Consider the following 20422-nt stretch of genomic DNA (forward strand, 5'->3'; position numbering starts at 1 on the left):
TGAGAATTGGTAACCCTATATATGCATGACAAGGGACAAGAACCTAGAAGGGTTAGTAAACAAATGTGACATGTTGACATAGATTTAGCAAGTGACATTGATGAGTCTAGAGGACTTAGAAAACAAGTGTGGCATCATTGACAAAGAACAAGAACAAGTAGTGACATTATGACATAAACACCTTAGAATTAAGGGTCATATGTACATGGTTCTCCTTGAAGTCAAGGAATGGATTGAACTTAAAATCCTTAAAGTTAAGGATTGATCGTACTCACCTAATAGTCCTTGCTCGAGGGCGGTAGCTCCCCCTCGGGCGATGTGCTCCGGAGTTGTCATCACTGGGTCGTAGCGGTTATCTCCCCAGAGGGCGGTCCCGTCGGGTTGTAGCGGTTATCTCCCCGACAATAGGGATTTGGGTTGGTGAGTTTGTGAGGGCGAAACCTACGGGCTAGCCATGAGATTGGGTAATGAAAAGTTAATCTTGCATTCATCATGAGCATTCTATCGAGCATAGTTTTATTTATTGTTCAGGCATATTAGCTGCATTTGTTAGTTGGTTATTATCTATTCTTTCTTCTATTATGCCTGATTAGACCTAGTGGGATAGTCGGCGTGGTTGGTTGCCGAACCCACTGGGAACTTTGTTGTAGTTCTCACCCCACTATTTCCACAGAGCCGGGACCGAGCGAGCCGGCAGATGATCGCGGTAAGGGCATCGCGCCCTAGGTAGAGACCGCCCGAGATGGATTTCATTTTGTAGTTGCACACCCTTTACTATCATCTTTTGTATTTGATGATTTTAGTATTATGAACTTGCTTTAATGAATGATGTAAAGAATATTTACTTTAAATGTCAAAAGTTATATTTTGGGAGAAATGAGATGTAAAAAGAAATGATGCAAGAATGTGACAGAACTTGATTATAGTTGGATACATGTATGTGATTTAAATTTAGTCATATTACTTGTATACTGAATGGTTAATTCTTTCACCTTGGCTATTGCTTGTCCTCGTGCAAGCCATTGTGTATGCTTCCGCTTATGCAAATTTGTACTCTATTGATACTAGTGTTGAGCCTTGGGCGGACAGGGGAAGCTCTGTCCGTTCGGCGTCTGTTTGACGCTCTTGAACCGGCCAAAAAGGATCGGGCTCGGGGCGTGACACAACTTGTCCCCCGACCAAGTAATATGAATCGGTAGGAATGCGCTGACTTCGTCAACCGGTTTATTATCACCCAAATTGCATCGTGTCTACCTTGAGATCGAGGCAACCCGGTCGCGAAGTCCATTGCGATATTTTTTCATTTCCAAACCGGTATAGGTAGGCTTTGCAACTTTCCCGCCGGAAACCGCCGCTCCGCTTTTACTTGTTGGCATGTAAGACATTGTGCAACAAACTCCCCAATGTCTTTCTTCATGCCCGGCCACCAATAGTGCATCTTCAAATCTTGGTACATTTTGGTGCCGCCCGGGTATATGCTATAAGGAGATTGATGCGCCTCTTGCATAATCGCCTTGCGGAACGATTTCGAAATTGAAGTGTGCCGTCGGTTCCAATGCCAAAATCATCGGCACTACCACTTTCAAGTTCACCGCGCACCTTATGGAGATACTCGTCGGATTGCAACTCTTTTATCCTCTCCAACAAGGTCGGTTGTACCACCAACGCGGCAAGTGTAGCTGGCACTTCCAGCGCTACTATTTCCAATCCAAGCAGTTGTATCTCCTTTTGCAACAACGGTTGGGGTGTAATTGCCGAAGGCAAGTTTTCTCCCGATTTTCTACTAAGTGCATCGGCCACGACGTTTGCTTTCGCGGGGTGGTATAGAATAGTAACATCGTAGTCTTTCAACAACTCTAACCACCGCCGTTGTTGCATATTTAGCTCTTTTTGGGTGAACAAGTATTTAAGGCTTTTGTGATCCGTGTAGATCTCGCAATGTTCACCATACAAGTAGTGCATCCATAACTTTAGCGCGAAGATAACCGCCGTTATCTCGAGGTCATGAATCGGGTAATTCTTCTCATAAGTTTTCAACTGGTGCGAAGCATAAGCTGTCACCGGTCCATCAAGACACACCCGAGACCGACATAGGAAGCATCACTGTATACCACAAAGGTCTCCCCCGGCGTCGGCAATGCAAGCACCGGGGTCGTCGTCAACCTTTCCTTCAACTCCTTAAAGCTCCGATCGCAATCGTCGCTCTAAACATACTTGACTCCCTTGTGTGTGAGGCGCGTTAGCGGAGTGGTTATTTTGGCGAACCCCTCCACGAATCGCCGGTAGTAGCCCGCTATTCCAAGAAAACTGCGGACCTCCGACACGCTCATCGGACGAGGCCAATTTTTAATTACCTCTACTTTCTTCGGATCCTCCGAGATACCCTCACCCGAAATCACGTGGCCTAAGAATGTGACCTCCGAAAGTCAAAAGTCACATTTCTTCAACTGGGCATATAACTTCTCCTTTCGAAGTATTTCCAACACGGTACTCAAGTCCTCCTCGTGTTCTTCCTCGGTCCGAGAATATACCAATACATCGTCAATGAATACCACGACGCACCGGTCCAATAACGGACGGAAGACTCGATTCATTAAGTCCATAAAGGCTGCCGGGGCATTAGTAAGTCTAAACGGCATAACCGTGAACTCGTAATGGCCATACAGCGTACGGTACGCCGTCTTGTGCACATCCTTGGGCCGTATCTTCAATTGATGATACCCGATTGAAGGTCTATCTTTGAATACACCCTCGACCCTTGCAATTGATCGAATAAATCATCAATCCTCGGCAATGGGTACTTGTTCTTAACGGTGACTTTGTTCACCTCGCGGTAGTCCACGCAGAGTCAAAGTGTGCCATCATTCTTTTTAACAAATAGCACTGGAGCTCCCCACGGTGACACGCTCGGCCTGACAAAGCCTTTATCAAGCAAATCTTGCAATTGTGCCTTAAGCACTTTTAGCTTCGCCGGTGCCATTCTATACGGAGCCTTCGAAATTAACGCCGCCCCGGGAATCAAATCAATAACGAACTCGATCTCCCGGTCCGGTGGCAATCCTGGTAACTCTGCCGGAAATACATCCGGAAACTCACACGCTACCTGAATACCACTAACTTCCGGGTACACCTTTTGGGCTTCTACCATCGTCGCCAAGTAGGCTACACATCCACCCTTAATCATTTTCCTTGCTCTCGCCGCCGATACAGTTGCCGCGAAGCGCCTGCTTTTACACGCCCGATATACTAGCTCTTCTTGATTAGGCTCATGGAACGTGATCACCTTACTTTCACAATCTATAACGGCATAATACTTGGAGAACCAATTGAACCCCAAGATTACATTGAAGCCCCACATTTGGTTTAACACTAATAGGTCTATCGGCATGACCCAATCGCCTATCTGCACTGGACACGCCAAGCACTCGTCATGAACCTGGAACGAGTGCTCTGGTGTATTCACCGACCAATAATCCTCGTTATGCATGATCCCTATGTCATGAGCTTTTGCATATGATGCACCTATGAATGAATGTGATGCACCTGTGTCGAATAAAGCTCTAGCTCTAGTGCCTTTGATCAAGATAATACCTGCCACGACGTCGTCGGGAACTGCAATCGGCTTCTCCACCTGAGTGGCAAAAATCCGCCCACTCGGTGCTTTAGATGCCTCCGGCTGACGCGATGCAGAAGAGCGTCCAGCTGACATAGGAGATAGTAACCCCGCAAGCTGTCTCGGGGTGGAAGGAACTGACGCCGCCATCGGTGCAGACGACGCCCGCCTGACCGCACTTGAAGAATTTTTCTTCGCTTTGCGGGCAAGTCGTCGGTCGATGCTCGCCTCTGCAAATAACGCACCGGGGAGACATCCAGTTCTTCGATTGCTGTTGGGGATACCGAGGAAATTTCTTAGCATTTGGTCGGCCCTCGGAGCCACCCGCTGCCCCCTTCTTTTCCTCGTCCCTTGCCTCGGCTGCGGAGTCGCGCTCCTCGCGTTCGTGGGCATAGCCATGCTCCACCCACAAGGCTCGATCAAAGATCTCATCAAAGGTCGTAAGCTTAAGGATTTGCAGGGCCCTATAAATCCCTGGCCGAAGTCTTCGCAAGAACCAATCGGCCCGGTCCCAATCATCGCGAACAACCTCCGGGATGCAATCGATAAGGTGGGAGAACTCCTGCTCGTAGTCCGCCACGGAGCGATCCCCTTGCCTCAACTTGCGAAATTTTTCTTGCAACTTTCGCTTCACCGTGTCGGGGAAATAATTGGCGAACACCGCCCTCTTGAACTCCTCCCACAACATAGGCGAAAGATCGGGAGATCAATCCCGCCTAACATGCTTCCACCACACCTTCGCCGCCTTCTCAAGGCAATACGTGGCGAGGTACACCTTGTCCTTCTCCGAGGTATGCAAGTCCTCGAAGAGCGTCTCCATGGAGTCAATTCATGACTCCACCACCGTCGGTTCCACCACTCCTCCTTCGAAGATAGGTGGGTTGAACTTGTTGAACTGTACGAGAGCCGCTAACGCACGCTCTCGCTCCGCTTCCTCCGTCGCACTATCGGGGTTTGAGCTCCCCGATCCGGCCGGCACCATCGTGACTGGCACGGCCGCCGCGGCCACACCCTCGGCCGCGCTTGGCACCACTGCAGGGGGCACAGGGTGCACGACCTCCACGGGCGCCGCCGCCGCCGCCTGCTGCCGCTCCAAGGTCTCCTGGAGCCTTTGGATTTGCTCCCTTTGGCGCTGAACGGACTCCGCTTGTTGCCGTACTACGCCAATAAGCGCGGCCATCTGCTCCCGAAGCTCCCCGTCGCCACCTGCTCCGGGTTGCACGGGAGCCGCACTTGGCTCCTCGGCCATAGACCTCATTCGCGGTTGACCACGAGGCATCTTAGGTCGTCCACGAGATGGCATTGCTTCCTGAAATGAAGCAATTCATGTTAGTCACTTAGACAATATACTCGATTATACCCAATCCGGCGAAAGCAGCAAGGGTATTTATTTTCCTTCCAAAGCATCATGTCGTCGGCCGCCGATCACAACACAAGGAAAAGAAAACAAATAACAACTTAAATTTAGCCCCTAATCACACTAGAGACATATTAACATTAACCCAATCATAAGCTTTCGCTATAGTTTGATTCCACGTCGCTCACGTTTCCTAGATCATTAAGGTTTTCCATTCCTAAGGGTCTCTAGATCCATCCTACACTTTCACCTTTTGGCTCTTTACGCTCTGATACCATTATATCTATCACGCCCCGAGCCCGATCCCTTTGGCCGGTTCGAGTGCGTCGAACAGACGCCAAACGGACAGAGCCTCCCCCGTCCGCCCAAGGCTCAACAACAGGTACAGATAGAGTATAAAATTTTGCACTTGCGGAAACATACATAATGGCTTGCATGGGGGCAAGCAATAGCCAAAGTGAAAGTACTAAACTAAATTTCAACAAGTAATATGATTAAATTTAAATCACATACATGCATACAACTTGTACATTTGCATTCTTTTCTTTACATCATTTCTTCTCTTTTACATCACATGATATCTCAAAATATAACCTTTGTATTGAAACATAAACCCTTTTTACATCATTCATTTAACATGTTCATAATGCTAAAATTATCAAAACACAAAAGATGATAACTAAAAGGGTATGCAACTAAACCAAAATGTGAAACCAACTCGGGTGGTCTCTAACTATGGCGCGATACCTTTACTGCGATCATCCGCCGGCTCGCTTGGTCCCGGCTCTGTGAAAAATAGGGTGTGAGAACTACAACAAAGTTCCCAGTGGGTTCGGCAACCAACCACGCTGACTTTCCCACTAGGTCTAATCAGGAATAATAGAAGAACAGATAGTAGTAACCAACTAAACAAATGCAGCTAATATGCCTGAACAGTAAGTAATGCGATGCTCGATAAAATACTCATGATGAATGCAAGATCATAGTTTCATTACCAAATCTCTTGGCTAGCCCGTAGGTTTCGCCCTCAATAGACCCACCAACTCAAATCCCAAATATCGGGGAGACTACTACACCCGACGGGACCATCCTCTTGGGAGACTACTACGACCTAGTGATGACAACTCCGGAACACATCGCCCGAGGGGGAGCTAGCACCCTCGAGCAAGGACTTACAGGTGAGTATGATCCAATCCTTAACTATAAGGATGTCAAGTTCAATCCATTCCTTAACTATAAGAAAACAATGCACATATGACCCCTAACTCTAAGGTTATTATGTCATTATGTCACTACCTTTGTATACTTGTATTCGTTAATCTAGTATCATATACACTACTTATTCTTTGTACTCATACAATGATGCCACACTTGTTTTCTAAGTGTTCAACTCTAGTGTTCTTGGTTCTTCAATGTCACTCACTACCTTTATGTCAACATGTCACACTTGTTCTCTAATCCACTAAGTTCTTGTCATTTTTCATGTATACATAGGGTTTATAGATTCTCACTTATATTTCACATGCATTTGAACTCACAACATGCAATAAGAAGCTCACAATAACCCTACTATACAATATGCTTAATACATACAAATGCTCAAATATGACACTTTAGATATAAAAGAAATTTCGAGGTCTTCGATATGCACCACCCACCTTGTATGGTTGCAAAGGTGCTTCGGTGAATTTCTTGAAATTTTTGAAGCCCTACTTTATCGCTTGCGGCAAAACGAAGCCAAATTAGGCTTTTTCTCAATAACTTTATCTAGACCTTTTCGTAACGTCAAACGGAGTTGTCCCACGCGTCAGAAATACCCCTAATTAGATTTCTACAAGGTCAATTTGCCTTAGAAACTCTCTAGGGTAAAAGTCCCAAATTCTATGCCCTAACAATACCATTTGCTCAATCCTAGGTTTTGATCTCTAAAACAAGCAAAAGAGAGTTTGTCCAACATCTAGAAGCTCTTTTAGAACTATCTAAACCATTTCTAGGATTTAGAATGCAAACCCTAAAAATTCACTATTAGAGCACTTGAAGAAAACTAGGGTTTTCATGTGTTCTAAGCCATTATTAGGTTTCTATGCATGAGAGAAGATCAAAACCTAGTTTTCTAGGGCATAAAACCAAACCCTAGACCTATTGTCACAAAACACCTCATCTTAGCCCAAAGCTCTCCGATGTCCACTTTATAGGAGAGATCCCAGGCCTTCAAAACCACCAAAACTCCTTCAACAACCCTTCTTCTCCTTCCTCTCCTTACTCCTTGAAGAGATTTCTAGAGAGAGAAAGAGAAAAATGAGAGGGAGATGAGTGTTGGCTATAGGAGAGGGAGAGAGAGGTGTTTGGGTGTTTTATAATGTGCTACAATTGCATCTAGGCCCCCAATTTCTTTTTATTTGCAGTAGACCAAATTGGTGCTGCCAGACCAAAGTGTACCTGTACACGGGATTTTGTACCGATACATTTTCTGCCCAGAGGCAACCCGAGAGCAAGGTTCTCGGTTTTTACCAAAGTGTACCGGTACACACCAGGGGTGTACCGGTACATTTCCGTGAAAAATCAAACTCGAGAGCAGCTTTCTCTCTGGCTGCTGGTTTGTACCGGTTACAACTCGATGGTTGTACCGGTACACATGCACCAGATTGCAGTTTTAGCTCCGATTCGATTCTACTTAGCGTCGGTCGATACTAAAATCTTTCTAATCTCTCTTAAACTTATTTTTAGTCCTTCCAACATTGTTGGAATGCTAAATGCAACTTGCCCAACTATTTCTTTCGCATTGTTTACTTTTAAATCGCGCCGAGCAATGCTAAAACTTGCTTAACACTCCCAGGACTCGACTTTGACCCTTCCAACATTGTTGGAATGTCAACCGGACTTTGTCCATCCATTTTTCTCGGCATTTTAACCAATTTAGCTAAAATTCGATAATCGCTATCGAGGTTTCGATACGTTACAGGAATAGCGAGTCTCTCATGCTATTGACTGTTGTGGGTGGAGCGCAGCTCACACCAAGGTTAGTTTAGGCTAGCCAGTCAAGTCTTACATCGCCTGATACTTATGAGTCTAAGCCTGACGAGGACATTAGGGCTTAAGAGGGGGAGAATGTGAGACCCCAGGTAATCCTATATATAAGATATAATAGGGCTAAAACTCTTAACTCGGGTTAAAAATTTAGGCAATGGTTAAGCCCAAGAAGTTAAAAGAATTAAGCCTGCTAGGACGGGAGTAGTTCTAGGATGGAGACCTCCGGAAAGTTGGAGCATCACACAATTTTATCAAATTTATTGGTGATTTCACCAAATCTATTGGTTCTATTTACTTTTTTTGCGGATAAATAATTATGCATACAAATCCAAATAAAAAAATAAAAGTTGAGGATTTTTTAAAGCTTTACAATTTTTTTAACCAAAATCATTCTCATCTTATCAATATTAAACGCGTAAAAAAATAAAATATTTTATTTTTTTGAACAAAACTCTTTTTTTTTCAATCGACAAAAAAGGCATGCATATAGTTATGTAATTTATTTTTAATTAAGTAGGAAAAAAATTAAATCGGTCATGTATTTCAAAATTATTATTATTGATTAGGAATGTGAAAAGATATAGGTACCCATAATTTTATCTCAATTTTGAATGAGATGAGTTTAATCGATGCTAAATAGGGATAATTTCAGTTTTACATATTTATATAAAGCAAATGGTTTCAGGTTTGGTTATGGTTTTGGTCTATACCCAAACTGAACCTGAACCAAAACCCAAATCAACCCAAACCAAAACCCAAGGCAAAAACAAAATCAAAACCTTATAAAAACATACTTTATATATAATACAATTTTTTAATATATTTTTAATAATTAATATATATTAATAATTTAATCTAATATTTAGTATATTAAATAGTCATATTTAGATTTGCAAAACTTGTCTTGAAACTCCTATTAGTATCCCAACTATTGATAAGAGATAAAGGATAAAAATGATATTTTGAAACTTAAATTTTATTTCAAACGGACCTCCACTGATGGAGGGCATTTATGATAATTTTTGACCTATTGGTGGGCATTCCTGATATTATCAATTTTAGAAGGATATTGATAAAATTAATGGTTCCTAAAAAGGCATCTATGAAATTATGCCTAGAAAAAATTACACTTTAATGGATCTTTAGGATTATTATATGAGATAGATTAAAATATTGATATATGGGTAATACATAAATGTACAAATATACTAAGTGTACGCTATATCTACCTCTAATAAAAAATAGTTGTAATATACTGAACTTCTACAATTATGAAGTTTCGGTGGGAATTAGCTTGAAAAGCTATTAAAGTAGTTTCGGTGGAGTTCGGGAGTATTCGAGTGTTTTCGGTGCGAACTGGGCACGAAAACGAACTCGGAAATCTATAATGGACTTTGGCCTAATCCGGCGAATTACAATTGAGAAGATGGTTTAAACATGCTCAAGAATGAGATTTGAGGGTTTTGGGATGGTTAGAAGTGGATTAGAGGCTCAAGGAACGAAAACGAGGATTTTCGAAAAATGGTGTTTTTGAGCTGATTGGACCCTCGGGATCTGAACCCTAGAGCCAGGATTCGGACCCCGGACTCGAAAAATGCTCTATGAAGGGTGTTTTCGCAATTGTGCTTGAGAGGGGTTTATTAGAGGGACTACTCTTTTCTTCCTCAGCTGAAAACACACACACACATACATTGAGTGAGAGAGAGAGAGGGAGCCTTTCCTCTCCCTCACAATCTCTTCTCACTCTCTCTTGATCTCTCCCAAATTTGGGGTTTTGGTGGAGATGGAGCTCGAGAACACGTAGAGAGTGATGGATCGAGCCCTCGAGCGCTTGGAGGCTCGGCGCGCTTCCGACTCGAGGTTCGTTTTTGGGCTGAAAGTTTAGGATTTGGATTAAATTCTTTAAAATTGATGTGTTGGAGATCCCTATATTATTCTAAACTAGTTAATCATGGTTCTCCACGAATTTGGGAGGTATTTGGAGAAAAGGGAAATCTAGAGTTTAGAATTGGGGGTTTTGGGGTTTGGAGGTTTTGATCTAAATTGACCCTCTAGTTCTCTAATTGAAGGTTAAAGGAGAGCCCCAGACGACTTTGATTTCGAAATTGGCGAGCGTTTGGTGATCAATTCGAGTAACTAGCCGAACCGGGCAACGTTTGCCACGGGAGTCCAATTGCAAGTGTCTACAAGCAATCGAAAGCATTGTTAGGTGGGTTGTGCTTCACTGAAGTGATTAGGTCACTTTCATGCCACAGAGTGAAGTATGGTTTTGGTATTATTGTTGATGCATGTAATGATAGTTTAATTGTAATTATGAATGCATGAGATATATGCTAAGTTATATATTGACTACCATTGGATAAGGACATAGGTATGCGCAAACATATAGGATATATGTATATGTATGCCTAGATGTGAATGTTGAATTTGGGTCGATGAACTCTAGGAAGATTAGAGAACTCGACAAGTGTGGCACCAAGAACTAGATGGCATAAAAACTATAAATCCTAGATGTGGACAACTAGGATGAAAATAATTGATTGGGCATTTAAACTTAGTGTCATTGAACATAGGTTGAACATTGAACCTAGAGTTGAGTGAATCTAGGTGGAACCTAGAGTTGAGTGAATCTAGGTGAAAATGACATAGAACCTAGTGTGGTTGAACCTAGGTTATGAATTATAGTGGTAGGACGGCCACTAGGATATGTATAAGTCGAATCTTGAGAGGTTGACAACATAGGGTATGTGACCAACCCTTGACATTGGGAAAGTGGATTCCGGAATCCCGGGACTTGTGAACATCGATAGTTCTTTGCTGTGGGTGCATGTGGCAGGTTCCTCTCCCACCGCAAGAACTTCGAGGTATGTGAATGTGGAAAATTCTTGGCCGCGGGTGTATGTGGCAGGTTCTTCTCCCACCGGAAGAATCTTCGTGCGCTAGGGTGTATGTGGCATGTTCCTCTCCCTATTGAGGATTTCGGCTGCGGATGTATGCGGCATGTTCCTCTCCCACCGGGGGATCCCTGACCACGGGTGTGCGTAGTCTATCATGACCCGTTGAGTGATTTGGTTTGTGGATTGAAGGCTGAGGTGTATGTGGCAGGTTCCTCTCCTCAGGCCTGGATGCGCGCGGTATTCTGCAGATGATTTACTCAAGATCGAGTCGGGTGGCATAGTTTGGCTAAGGTAAATAAATTTTAGGAGCAAATGGTAAATGGTATGGATTATGGAATAAAAAGTAGAAACAGTAAATACTTGCATGAGTTGCATTATTGCATATTGTGAGCCATAAGTATGATAGTTGTTAATTGTATGGAATTATATGAATATATATATCTGTTGGACTAACTTACTTATGTTGCCTCCTTTGGACCTGGTGGGTCGAACTTTTTCCTTGAGTGGCCGTATCCAATAGAAACTATGTATATAATTCTCACCCCCATATTTTTCAGGTCCACACATGAGAGGCGCGGCGGTGCGAGGAAATGGCGTAGCTCGGTAGATAGCGCCCTACCACTGAGACTAGAGATAGCAATACCCCGAGTCGGCCTAGCTTAGGGGTGTTGAGAGAAAGAAACAAACTGTATTAAGCTTATTGTAGTTGGAAGCAAATGAATATAAATGTAATGGAATGTAAAATGACCTGAATGCTTGTAATAGTTAGTACTTTATGTTTTTGGTATCTTTCTTATGCAATTTATGTATGAAATCTGTTTCTGGTTGGAACCTCTTGATTTGTACTGTTGCGACACCTTGAACGTACAGGGAAAACCCAATTATCCTTCATCTTCCTCTCTAATCTTGTTCTTCTTCCTCACATCTTTTCCCAATTTTCTCTCTTCTCTTCTAATTTCCTACTCTACTCTTCCCAACTCTCTTTCTGTTTCCTTCCTCTCCATCTTTCTGTCCCTCTACTTCTTCTTCTTTCCCAAAATACTCCAAATTGCACCAATTATCAATAGAATTTCCAATCTGAGCCTCACCATCATCCTCATCGCCGACCAAGCCTCAAAGCAATGTCACGTATATTTTTCTGTTATTCAAAAATATCCTCGCTGTTAGAACACGTTAAGTCATCTTGGATTAAATTTGTATCAGAGTTAGAAAGAAGTCAAAATATCTCTTTTGCCCCCAACTTAAGGGCAAATAAGAAAAAGTTGCTGATGATAAAAGAATATATTTGAAAGAGTAAAATAATAATTTTACAGAGATATTGGTTGTTCTAAACAGTTCACTAAGGTAGCGTTTGGTTCGGGAACAAAAGGGGAAATAAGCCCTTGTTCCCTCCTTTGTTCCCAAACGCCGCGTTTGGTGCCCGGGAACAGTAGTTCCTGAATTCTTGGAACAAGCTGGTATAAGGCTAGAATTGCTGTTCCACTATTTTCCTGAAACAAGCTTAATTGTTCCCGGATGAGAACAAAGTTAATTAAAATCTAAATTTAATTTTAATGACAGTAAATCATTAATTAATCTAATTAATATATTTAAATTATTATTTATTTCTTAAATAATAAAATAATTAATTTATTTATTATTTATAATTTATTAATAATAATTTAATGTTTCTATCCATAAACTAATATTTATATTGATTAACTATTAATATTTTTATTAATCTAATTAATTTTTGTACTAGTTATCTAGCTAAAATAATTTACTAGCTAATTAAAAAGTTAAATTATTTTTATATATAATTAATTAATTAATATATTTTTATTATCTTATATAATATTCATAGCAAATAATTTATTAAATTATTTTAAGTAATGTGTTGATGTTAATTAATTAGATAAAATAATTTTAATTTAAAATTATAACTCTTATTCCTTTTGTTCCAATCTAACCATCCAAATATTATTTACCTTATTTNATAATAATTATTAATAATTATTAATAATTATTACTATTAATAATTAGATAATCGATATTATTATTTTTTATTTTTTTATTAATAGTTAATAATAATAATAATTTATAATTAATTATTAATAATTTATTTAATATTTATTTTTAAGTAATATTTTGATGTTAATTAATTAGATAATATAATTTTAATTTTAAATTATAACCCTTATTCCTCTTTTCTAATCTAACCATCCAAACACTATTTACCTTATTTTTAGTAATAATCCAATTTTCATCCAAATACAAAATTGGTATAGTTTCTACTTATACCTGAACTTATACATATCTATGGAATAAGCAGTTCTTATTTATATACCTGAACCAAACGTAGCCTAATAAAACCTAACTCTAGGAGTAAATTATAAAAAAACTTGAAACGTTTAAAAGGTATTTAATATTAACCTTTGGTGGAGGATAAATATAAAAATTGAAAACTAGGAACCTTTCATGCTATGCCAAAAAGCCCTAAATCCTAGTCTTCATATAATAAGAAAAAAAAAAAAAAAAAGGTCCCAATAAGGCAAATTGAGGGGAAAAATAAAGAGAGGAAACTTTACCATTATAATCAAATGACGACGTAAACAAAGCTAACAAGGACAAGCAAAAGCCCTAAAAACGCAATAAAACCGCATTGGCAGGTAGGTGGCAGCACCACAAGGTTTGAGCAGCTGTCCTACCCCAACTACGAACAATAACTACCCTCCCACCAATCACAACCGTCCGATTTAATTTGGGCCTTCTCACCACCGTCCGATCCGGGCCCGCTTGGATCCTAAACCCCAACCATCTCGTTCCCACAATTTAATGGGTAAAAGAAGGGAAAATATGTTCAACCCCCTCAACTAAAGATAATATTTCAAAAGGCCCCTCAACTTTACTTTTTTTTTCTTTCTTTATTGACACCTTCATAATCTTTTTTTTTTTTTTTTTTTTTTCCCTTCTCCATTGACATCTAGTTAGCTTCTAATTATTCTAACTAAAGGGACGTTTAGTTTGGCGTAAAATAAATTAAAAAATTATTTATAGTATAAAAAATATTTTTTCGTTTGTTTGGTTCGATATTAAAATATTTTTTTGTAAAAATATTTTTACGAATTTAAAAAAAATAAAGTTTTTATTTTTCACTATTTTTCGGTAGAAAATAAAACCCCAAACTGCATAAATTTTTTTTTAATTCATTTTTTTTTTACCAAACTAAATAAATGTGAATTTTTTTTTCTTTCAACCAAACAAATATTGATGAAAACCTTTTTTTTTTCCTGCAGATCAAATAATACAAAAAAGAAAACTTTTTTCACCGAAAATTTTTGCATAAAAAATTATTTTTCACGGTTTTACTTTGACCCTAAATAATTTGGATTTAGATAAACTAGATATTTTTTTACACTTTGTGGTTCCATTAGTTACTAATTATTAAATATTTTGATTTCATTTGCTAAAATATTACTAAAATTGTTAAATATAAGAGAACTTTTATAGATAAATTTTGTAATTTTTTAATTTAATTACCCAAATTATTTAATTAAAAAAAATCAAAAAGTGAAAAATGAGTCAATCAAAAATAGGTGAATGTATGGGGACCCCTTAACTATACATCATTTTGTAACAGTTCCCTCGGCCTTTTTTAAAAAACTTTCCTAAATTCACTTTTTCTTAAATTATTATTATTATAGTTAATTAAGTTAAAACTTCTTATGTTCAATTATATTCTATATTCTATATTTATTTTTGGAAAAACTTCAAAAAAACCCCATGTTGTTTCGCACTTTTTCATTTTACTATCCTGTGGTTTAAAGTGTATCAAATTAGTACTCTATGGTTCTCACTTTATCACTTTAGTACTCTGTGGTTTAAAGTGTATCAAGTTAGTACTCTATGATCTTATTTTTATATCGAGTTAGTATCATGTGGTTTTATTTTTGTATCAAGTTAGTACCCTGTGGTTTTTAAACCACAGGATACTAAAGTGATAAAGTGTGAAATCACAGGGTACTAATTTGATACATTTTAAACCACATGATACTAAAGTAAAAACGTGCAAAACCACAGGTACAAACTTGATACATTGTAAACTGCAGTATACTAAAGTGAGAAAAAGTGAAACCACAAAAGGGGTATTTGAAGTTTTCCCTTTATTTTTTTATTTTATACTATTTTTTCAGGACACTACTAACATTAGTTTCTCATCCATCTTGCACAATCTCTATATAATATGTTAGGGTTATTTTATTTACTATACTTTATTTTTTTTAACCATAGTTGAAATATTATTTTTTATTAAGTTTTACAATATTATTAACAAATTTATACTTCACCACTGAAGCTAGCTTTTTTATAAGGCATTCGTTATATGATAGGAAAAAAAAAAAAAAGGGCCTCCAAAATAGATTTATTGATTATCATAATATTCTCAATTATCTTTCCTGCCATTTATATTTCTTTTATTTATTCGGTCAAAATGGTATAAACAACTGCTCATTGAATCTTTTTGTTAAAATTCTAAGTATAATATTGTAAATTATAATTGCAATTAAAAGCAAGGGTAAACTTTAAATATCATCTCTGTAATTTTGTATTTTCTTACTTTAGTATATATCATGTGATTTAAAATGTATTAATTTAGTATCTTGTGATTTTATTTTTCTCTTTTCGTTAATCTTTCTGTTAACTGTTAACTTTTTATTAAATCATATACAAAAAAGTTCAGATACCCCATCTATAGTTTATCGAATATTCACTTTAGTACCCTTTAATTTTAACTTTGTCAGTGATTTAATAAAAAAAATAGTACAAGAGTAATAAAACGAGAAAAAGTAAAATCACATGTTACAAAAATGATACACTTTCAACCACATGGTATGAAAGTGACAAACAGGGAAACCACATGTGTGGTGTTTGAAATTTTTCCTAAAATAAAAAACTTGAGGGATCATTTCAAAAATCTTGTACAGTTGTGGGGTCTCAATACAATTTTACCTCTAAACTCTCCCAACTCCTTACATTAATAAGCTCGACATGTGTGTGCTTTTATCCGATCCTCATCGTTCTTTTCCTCTTTGATCAGAGAAAAAAAAATAAAAAAATAAAAAAAAAATAGAGAAAAAATCATTTGGGTTTGTGGATTCGTAAGAGATGAAGGTGACGGTGGTTTCTCGCAGTGGTAAAGAGATTATCAAGGGCGGGATCGAGCTCAATGATGCCGTGCGTTTCCTCTTCTTCTTCTTCTTTTTTTTTTTCCTATTTTTTGCAATTTTTTTGATTTGTTATCTAGATCGATTCTATGGCCGATTTAGGAAATTGGGTTTGATTTGGTTCTTCATATTTTTTATGTTGGATCTGAGTATTTTGATGCTTTTCTTTCCGTCTTCTTATTAGTGTTTTGTGTTACCCAATTTGTTAAATAGATTTAAATTTGGTTGGGTTCTGAGATTTGAGAACCCTTAATTATAGGAAATTTTGAAATTAATATCCTAAAATTTATTATATCATTTCTTTTCTTGCTAATACTTACTCAGCTTTAGTTTGTTCTTGTTTTAGTTGTTTTTAGTCGATTGAATTAAAAATTTTGTTAAAATTAACAGCTGCATTTAATTCGAGAAGCTGCAAATAAAAAAAAAAAAAAGCTAAAAATAAAGTCCAGGTGCCTGCTCCATAGATTTTAACATATAATAATAGAGAAATTGCTGTTTGTGCATCTCACAGGCCACTGTAGCGGAACTGCAAGAGGCAATTTATTCACGAAGTAAGTGTTATGAGTAATTTTTTCTTTTCCTTTATTATTATTAGTATTTTTTTGTCATATTTTGGTACTGCTACAGTTAAATTTAATGTTTATCTTATCTCGCCATATTTATGAACCATTTGTTCTTGTGTTAAACTTGCCATTTTTTTGTCATGTCATAAAGCAAATCTGAGCAAACATCAGGACTTGCATGTTTCGGTTATGGCAAAAGCAAAAGCTTCAATTTGAGAATGGATATTCTGCTCTTCTCACTCAGTAACTCCTTTCAGCTTCCTGTTATGGCAAAAGTTTCAAAATTTTTTGCCAAATGCTTGGTTGGTACTTTTCAAAGTAGAGAAGCTGTTCCAAAAGCTTGGCCAAAAGACACCTAAAAGCTGATAGCTGTAGTGTCTTTTTTACTCATATGTGTTTTACATGATGGGTGCAAAGTGCAAACGTTGGTTGGTGATTTGATTTGCGACAAGTTCAAATTGTTATGTAGCACAGTTATTGCGTCAATATATTTTATTATGCCTGCATTGTGATTTTGTTCGATTTTGCACAGTATGTCAGCTTGCTTAGCATCCATTTTGAAATTGTTTCATGAAGCGTGTTACATCACTTACAAATGGCTCCAAAAGCATGTTGAATTTGAAACTACTTGGGGAAGAATTTAGTTTTCTGCAGTTCTCTTCATAAAATGTTTATATTATGTTTTTTCAGGCATTCGCCTTCCTCCTTGTGGTTTTCATACAATTTCATTAAGAGGGTTTCCCAATATACAACCTTTACTATAGATGCACGCATGATTATTGTCATTAGATTCACCGACTAGTATTAATGAAGCACTGCAAAGGGTTTTGTCATCTACTTCATAATGTGCTCTGCTCCAGGTTCAGAAAATTAAATGAGAAATTTTCGAATTGGGTGAATCCAGTTTCTTATCTGATATGACATGATGAAAATTTATACTTCATTACTTTCTAGGGTTTCCAGGCTCCCCTTATTTTTATAAATGAAACCTGGATATTTGAGAAATTATTACCTGGACTTGGGCACTATGTCATTCATGGACCGCGCATTCCTCCCCCCATCCAATATTTAATTTAATCTTCACAGCCTAGTAGTTGCAGCCTTTTTTTGATTCAAAATTTATTTTCTTGAAAACTACAAGATGTGAAGGGCCATCCGCAAACGACGTGGTGCCCACGTCCGGTCAATAGATTCTTCTTTGGATATTAAATTAGCATATCGATCGTATTAGAGTTAGATTAATGTGGCTTGCTTCCATCTTTTCTATGGATTAATTCAAAAATTCAAGTTTCGAGAGGTACGCCTGTGTTATATCCATGTCAGTATACAAAATCTGAGCAATTTCCATCATGTCTTGTTGCTGCATTTGATATTTCTACCTTGTCAGTGATTGACACAATTACTCCAATATCTTTTAAACATATTCTCCAGAAATATCTAAGTTCTATTTTTTTTGCCACTCATTTTGTGCATTTTACTTCTCCTAATAAATAAAACTGGATATACTTAGCCATTTTATTCGGCTAAGTTAAAAAAATTCTGTTTCTCAGAGAAATACGTGAGTGCTACTATTCTGTGATGATTACTGTTTTCTTTTACTTTTTTGCGCTTCTCATCTGTGATCATATTTATTGTATATTATGTTGTTTCGTTACTGTGCTATTCTTGCATTTCCTTTAATGAAGATTAGTAACCCTGTAAATTAGCTTGAATCTTCTAGAAAACCTTCTTTCCTCTCCGGTTGAGATATAAGATTGATTATCAGCTTGGTCAAAGCTTATGTTGTGAAATTTCTGATATTTCTAGTCCTCAGGCTTAATTGTAGTGTGATTAGTTGAATTGATGCTGTCTATTCATGGTAGTTTCTTTGGTTCAACCAACAATTAGACTTTGCTGCTTGCATATCTAATGTTTGGATATTAAATATATATGTTATTTAACGCATATAAAAGTGTTGACTTTTCTTCTCTTTTTTTTTTTTTTTTTCTTTTTAAATACAGCCAAAAAGTACTATCCTTCAAGACAGCGGCTTACCCTCCCGGTCCAACCCGGAACCTCTACAAAACCCGTAGTCCTTAATCCAAAGGCAAACTTATCTGAGTACTGCGAAAAGAACTCGACCAATCTTACTGTGGTATTCAAAGATTTGGGCCCACAGGTCTCATACAGAACTCTTTTCTTCTTTGAGTACTTGGGCCCGCTAGTCATCTACCCTATATTTTACTACTTCCCAGTGTACAAATACTTCGGATATGGGACCGAACGGACCATCCACCCCGTCCAGACCTACGCCCTGTACTACTGGTGTTTCCACTACGCCAAAAGAATATTGGAGACATTTTTTGTGCACAGATTCAGCCACGCAACTTCACCGTTATCGAATGTCTTTAGAAACTGTGCCTATTATTGGACTTTTGGGGCTTATATCGCTTATTATGTTAACCACCCTCTGTACACTCCCGTAAGTGATTTACAGATGAAGATCGGATTTGCCTTTGGGTTGATTTGCCAATTATGCAACTTCTATTGCCATATTATATTGAGGAACCTTAGAAGCCCCAGTGGCAATGGCGGATACCAAATTCCTCGTGGATTTTTGTTCAATATAGTGACATGTGCGAATTATACAACAGAGATTTATCAGTGGCTAGGGTTTAACATTGCTACACAAACGGCAGCAGGGTATGTTTTCCTTGTTGTGGCGGCACTTATTATGACCAACTGGGCCCTCGCAAAGCACCGCCGGCTGAAAAAGGTAAAGATTGAAAAAAAACCAATCTCTGTTTAGACAGTGTTCTTGTTTTGATCTAGCTTCCAGAAGAGCATTTCTACTATTGAGAAATAGTAGCCGAGCTTATATTATGCAAATAGAAATTTTACATTGGATGTTGAGGAGATTTTCATGTAGAACCGTTACTGCCTGTCATTACAGCTATTCAAACGACGCTTCCCTTGAAGCTCGAACTAGGCGATAGCTATGCACTTTGTAACTGCATTTCTTAGTTTATGTGTCATAATTCTCATTGCTTTTCATCTACTCTTTTGGACTTCCATTTTCTAGAGGAACGAAATAGAGCTACAGGGTTCTCATTATGCATTTTCAAGGTTTATAAATTTGAACTTAGCACACAGTTAACTGTTCACCTTGTAGATTCCTACATATTTATATATCTACTCTTTCTACTTACAGTTATTTGATGGGAAAGATGGGCGACCAAAGTATCCTCGGCGTTGGGTTATTCTTCCCCCATTCCTCTAAGAAGCTTGGCTTATCTGCATTGGCTTCTCTACGTAGCTCGATCCATTCTGCTGTAGCTGTAACCGTTTCTGCTCGTTTGCTAAACACTTCAAACTTAATGTGTTCCAGCCAATTAGATTTGCTTCTCAAGTGTAACTTTCAGTTGTATGGAACTTTAGAGTTACTTATTTCTGTCAACAAACTTCTCATTTTTATTTGGATTTCTAAGCTTGATGGTGGAGTAATCTTGTTGAGTACGTATTGCGCTTGATTTCTAAGCGTGATTTCTAAGCTTGATTGTGTGATTTCATCTCTTTATGTTCCCTGCTTCATAGCCTGAAGCATCAGGATATATATAATTGCAGGAACCATAATTAGATGCCCAGCCAAGGTTTGTGCTGCATCATGCTGTTAGGACAAGGTGAAGGTGTAACAGACACCTGGTTTACGACGCATTTTGATTTGGCTACCTATATTTTTTACAAGTTTGATCTTATTAGCTGATCTTTTTAGTTCACATGAT

At 38.2% G+C, this 20422-nt stretch overlaps 1 protein-coding gene across 1 annotated transcript; it reads left to right on the top strand.

Annotated features, from left to right (window-relative positions):
- On the top strand, positions 15917–20190 carry LOC109720580 (very-long-chain enoyl-CoA reductase). The gene is made up of 4 exons (XM_020247807.1): positions 15917–16108; positions 16610–16649; positions 18662–19416; positions 19852–20190. Exons 1-4 carry the CDS (start codon positions 16040–16042, stop codon positions 19918–19920), a joined length of 933 nt encoding a protein of 310 aa, XP_020103396.1. The 5' UTR covers positions 15917–16039; the 3' UTR covers positions 19921–20190.

Source organism: Ananas comosus, linkage group 14 (genome assembly GCF_001540865.1).
Source record: "Ananas comosus cultivar F153 linkage group 14, ASM154086v1, whole genome shotgun sequence".
Taxonomy (NCBI): domain Eukaryota; kingdom Viridiplantae; phylum Streptophyta; class Magnoliopsida; order Poales; family Bromeliaceae; genus Ananas; species Ananas comosus.

Excerpts from the sequence above, each read along its gene's own strand:
- LOC109720580 (XM_020247807.1), top strand. The coding sequence starts at position 16,040 with ATGAAGGTGACGGTGGTTTCTCGCAGTGGTAAAGAGATTATCAAGGGC. Across the intron at positions 16,650-18,661 it reads AGAGGCAATTTATTCACGAA|CCAAAAAGTACTATCCTTCA; the intron begins GTAAGTGTTATG and ends TTTTAAATACAG. Across the intron at positions 19,417-19,851 it reads AGCACCGCCGGCTGAAAAAG|TTATTTGATGGGAAAGATGG; the intron begins GTAAAGATTGAA and ends TTCTACTTACAG.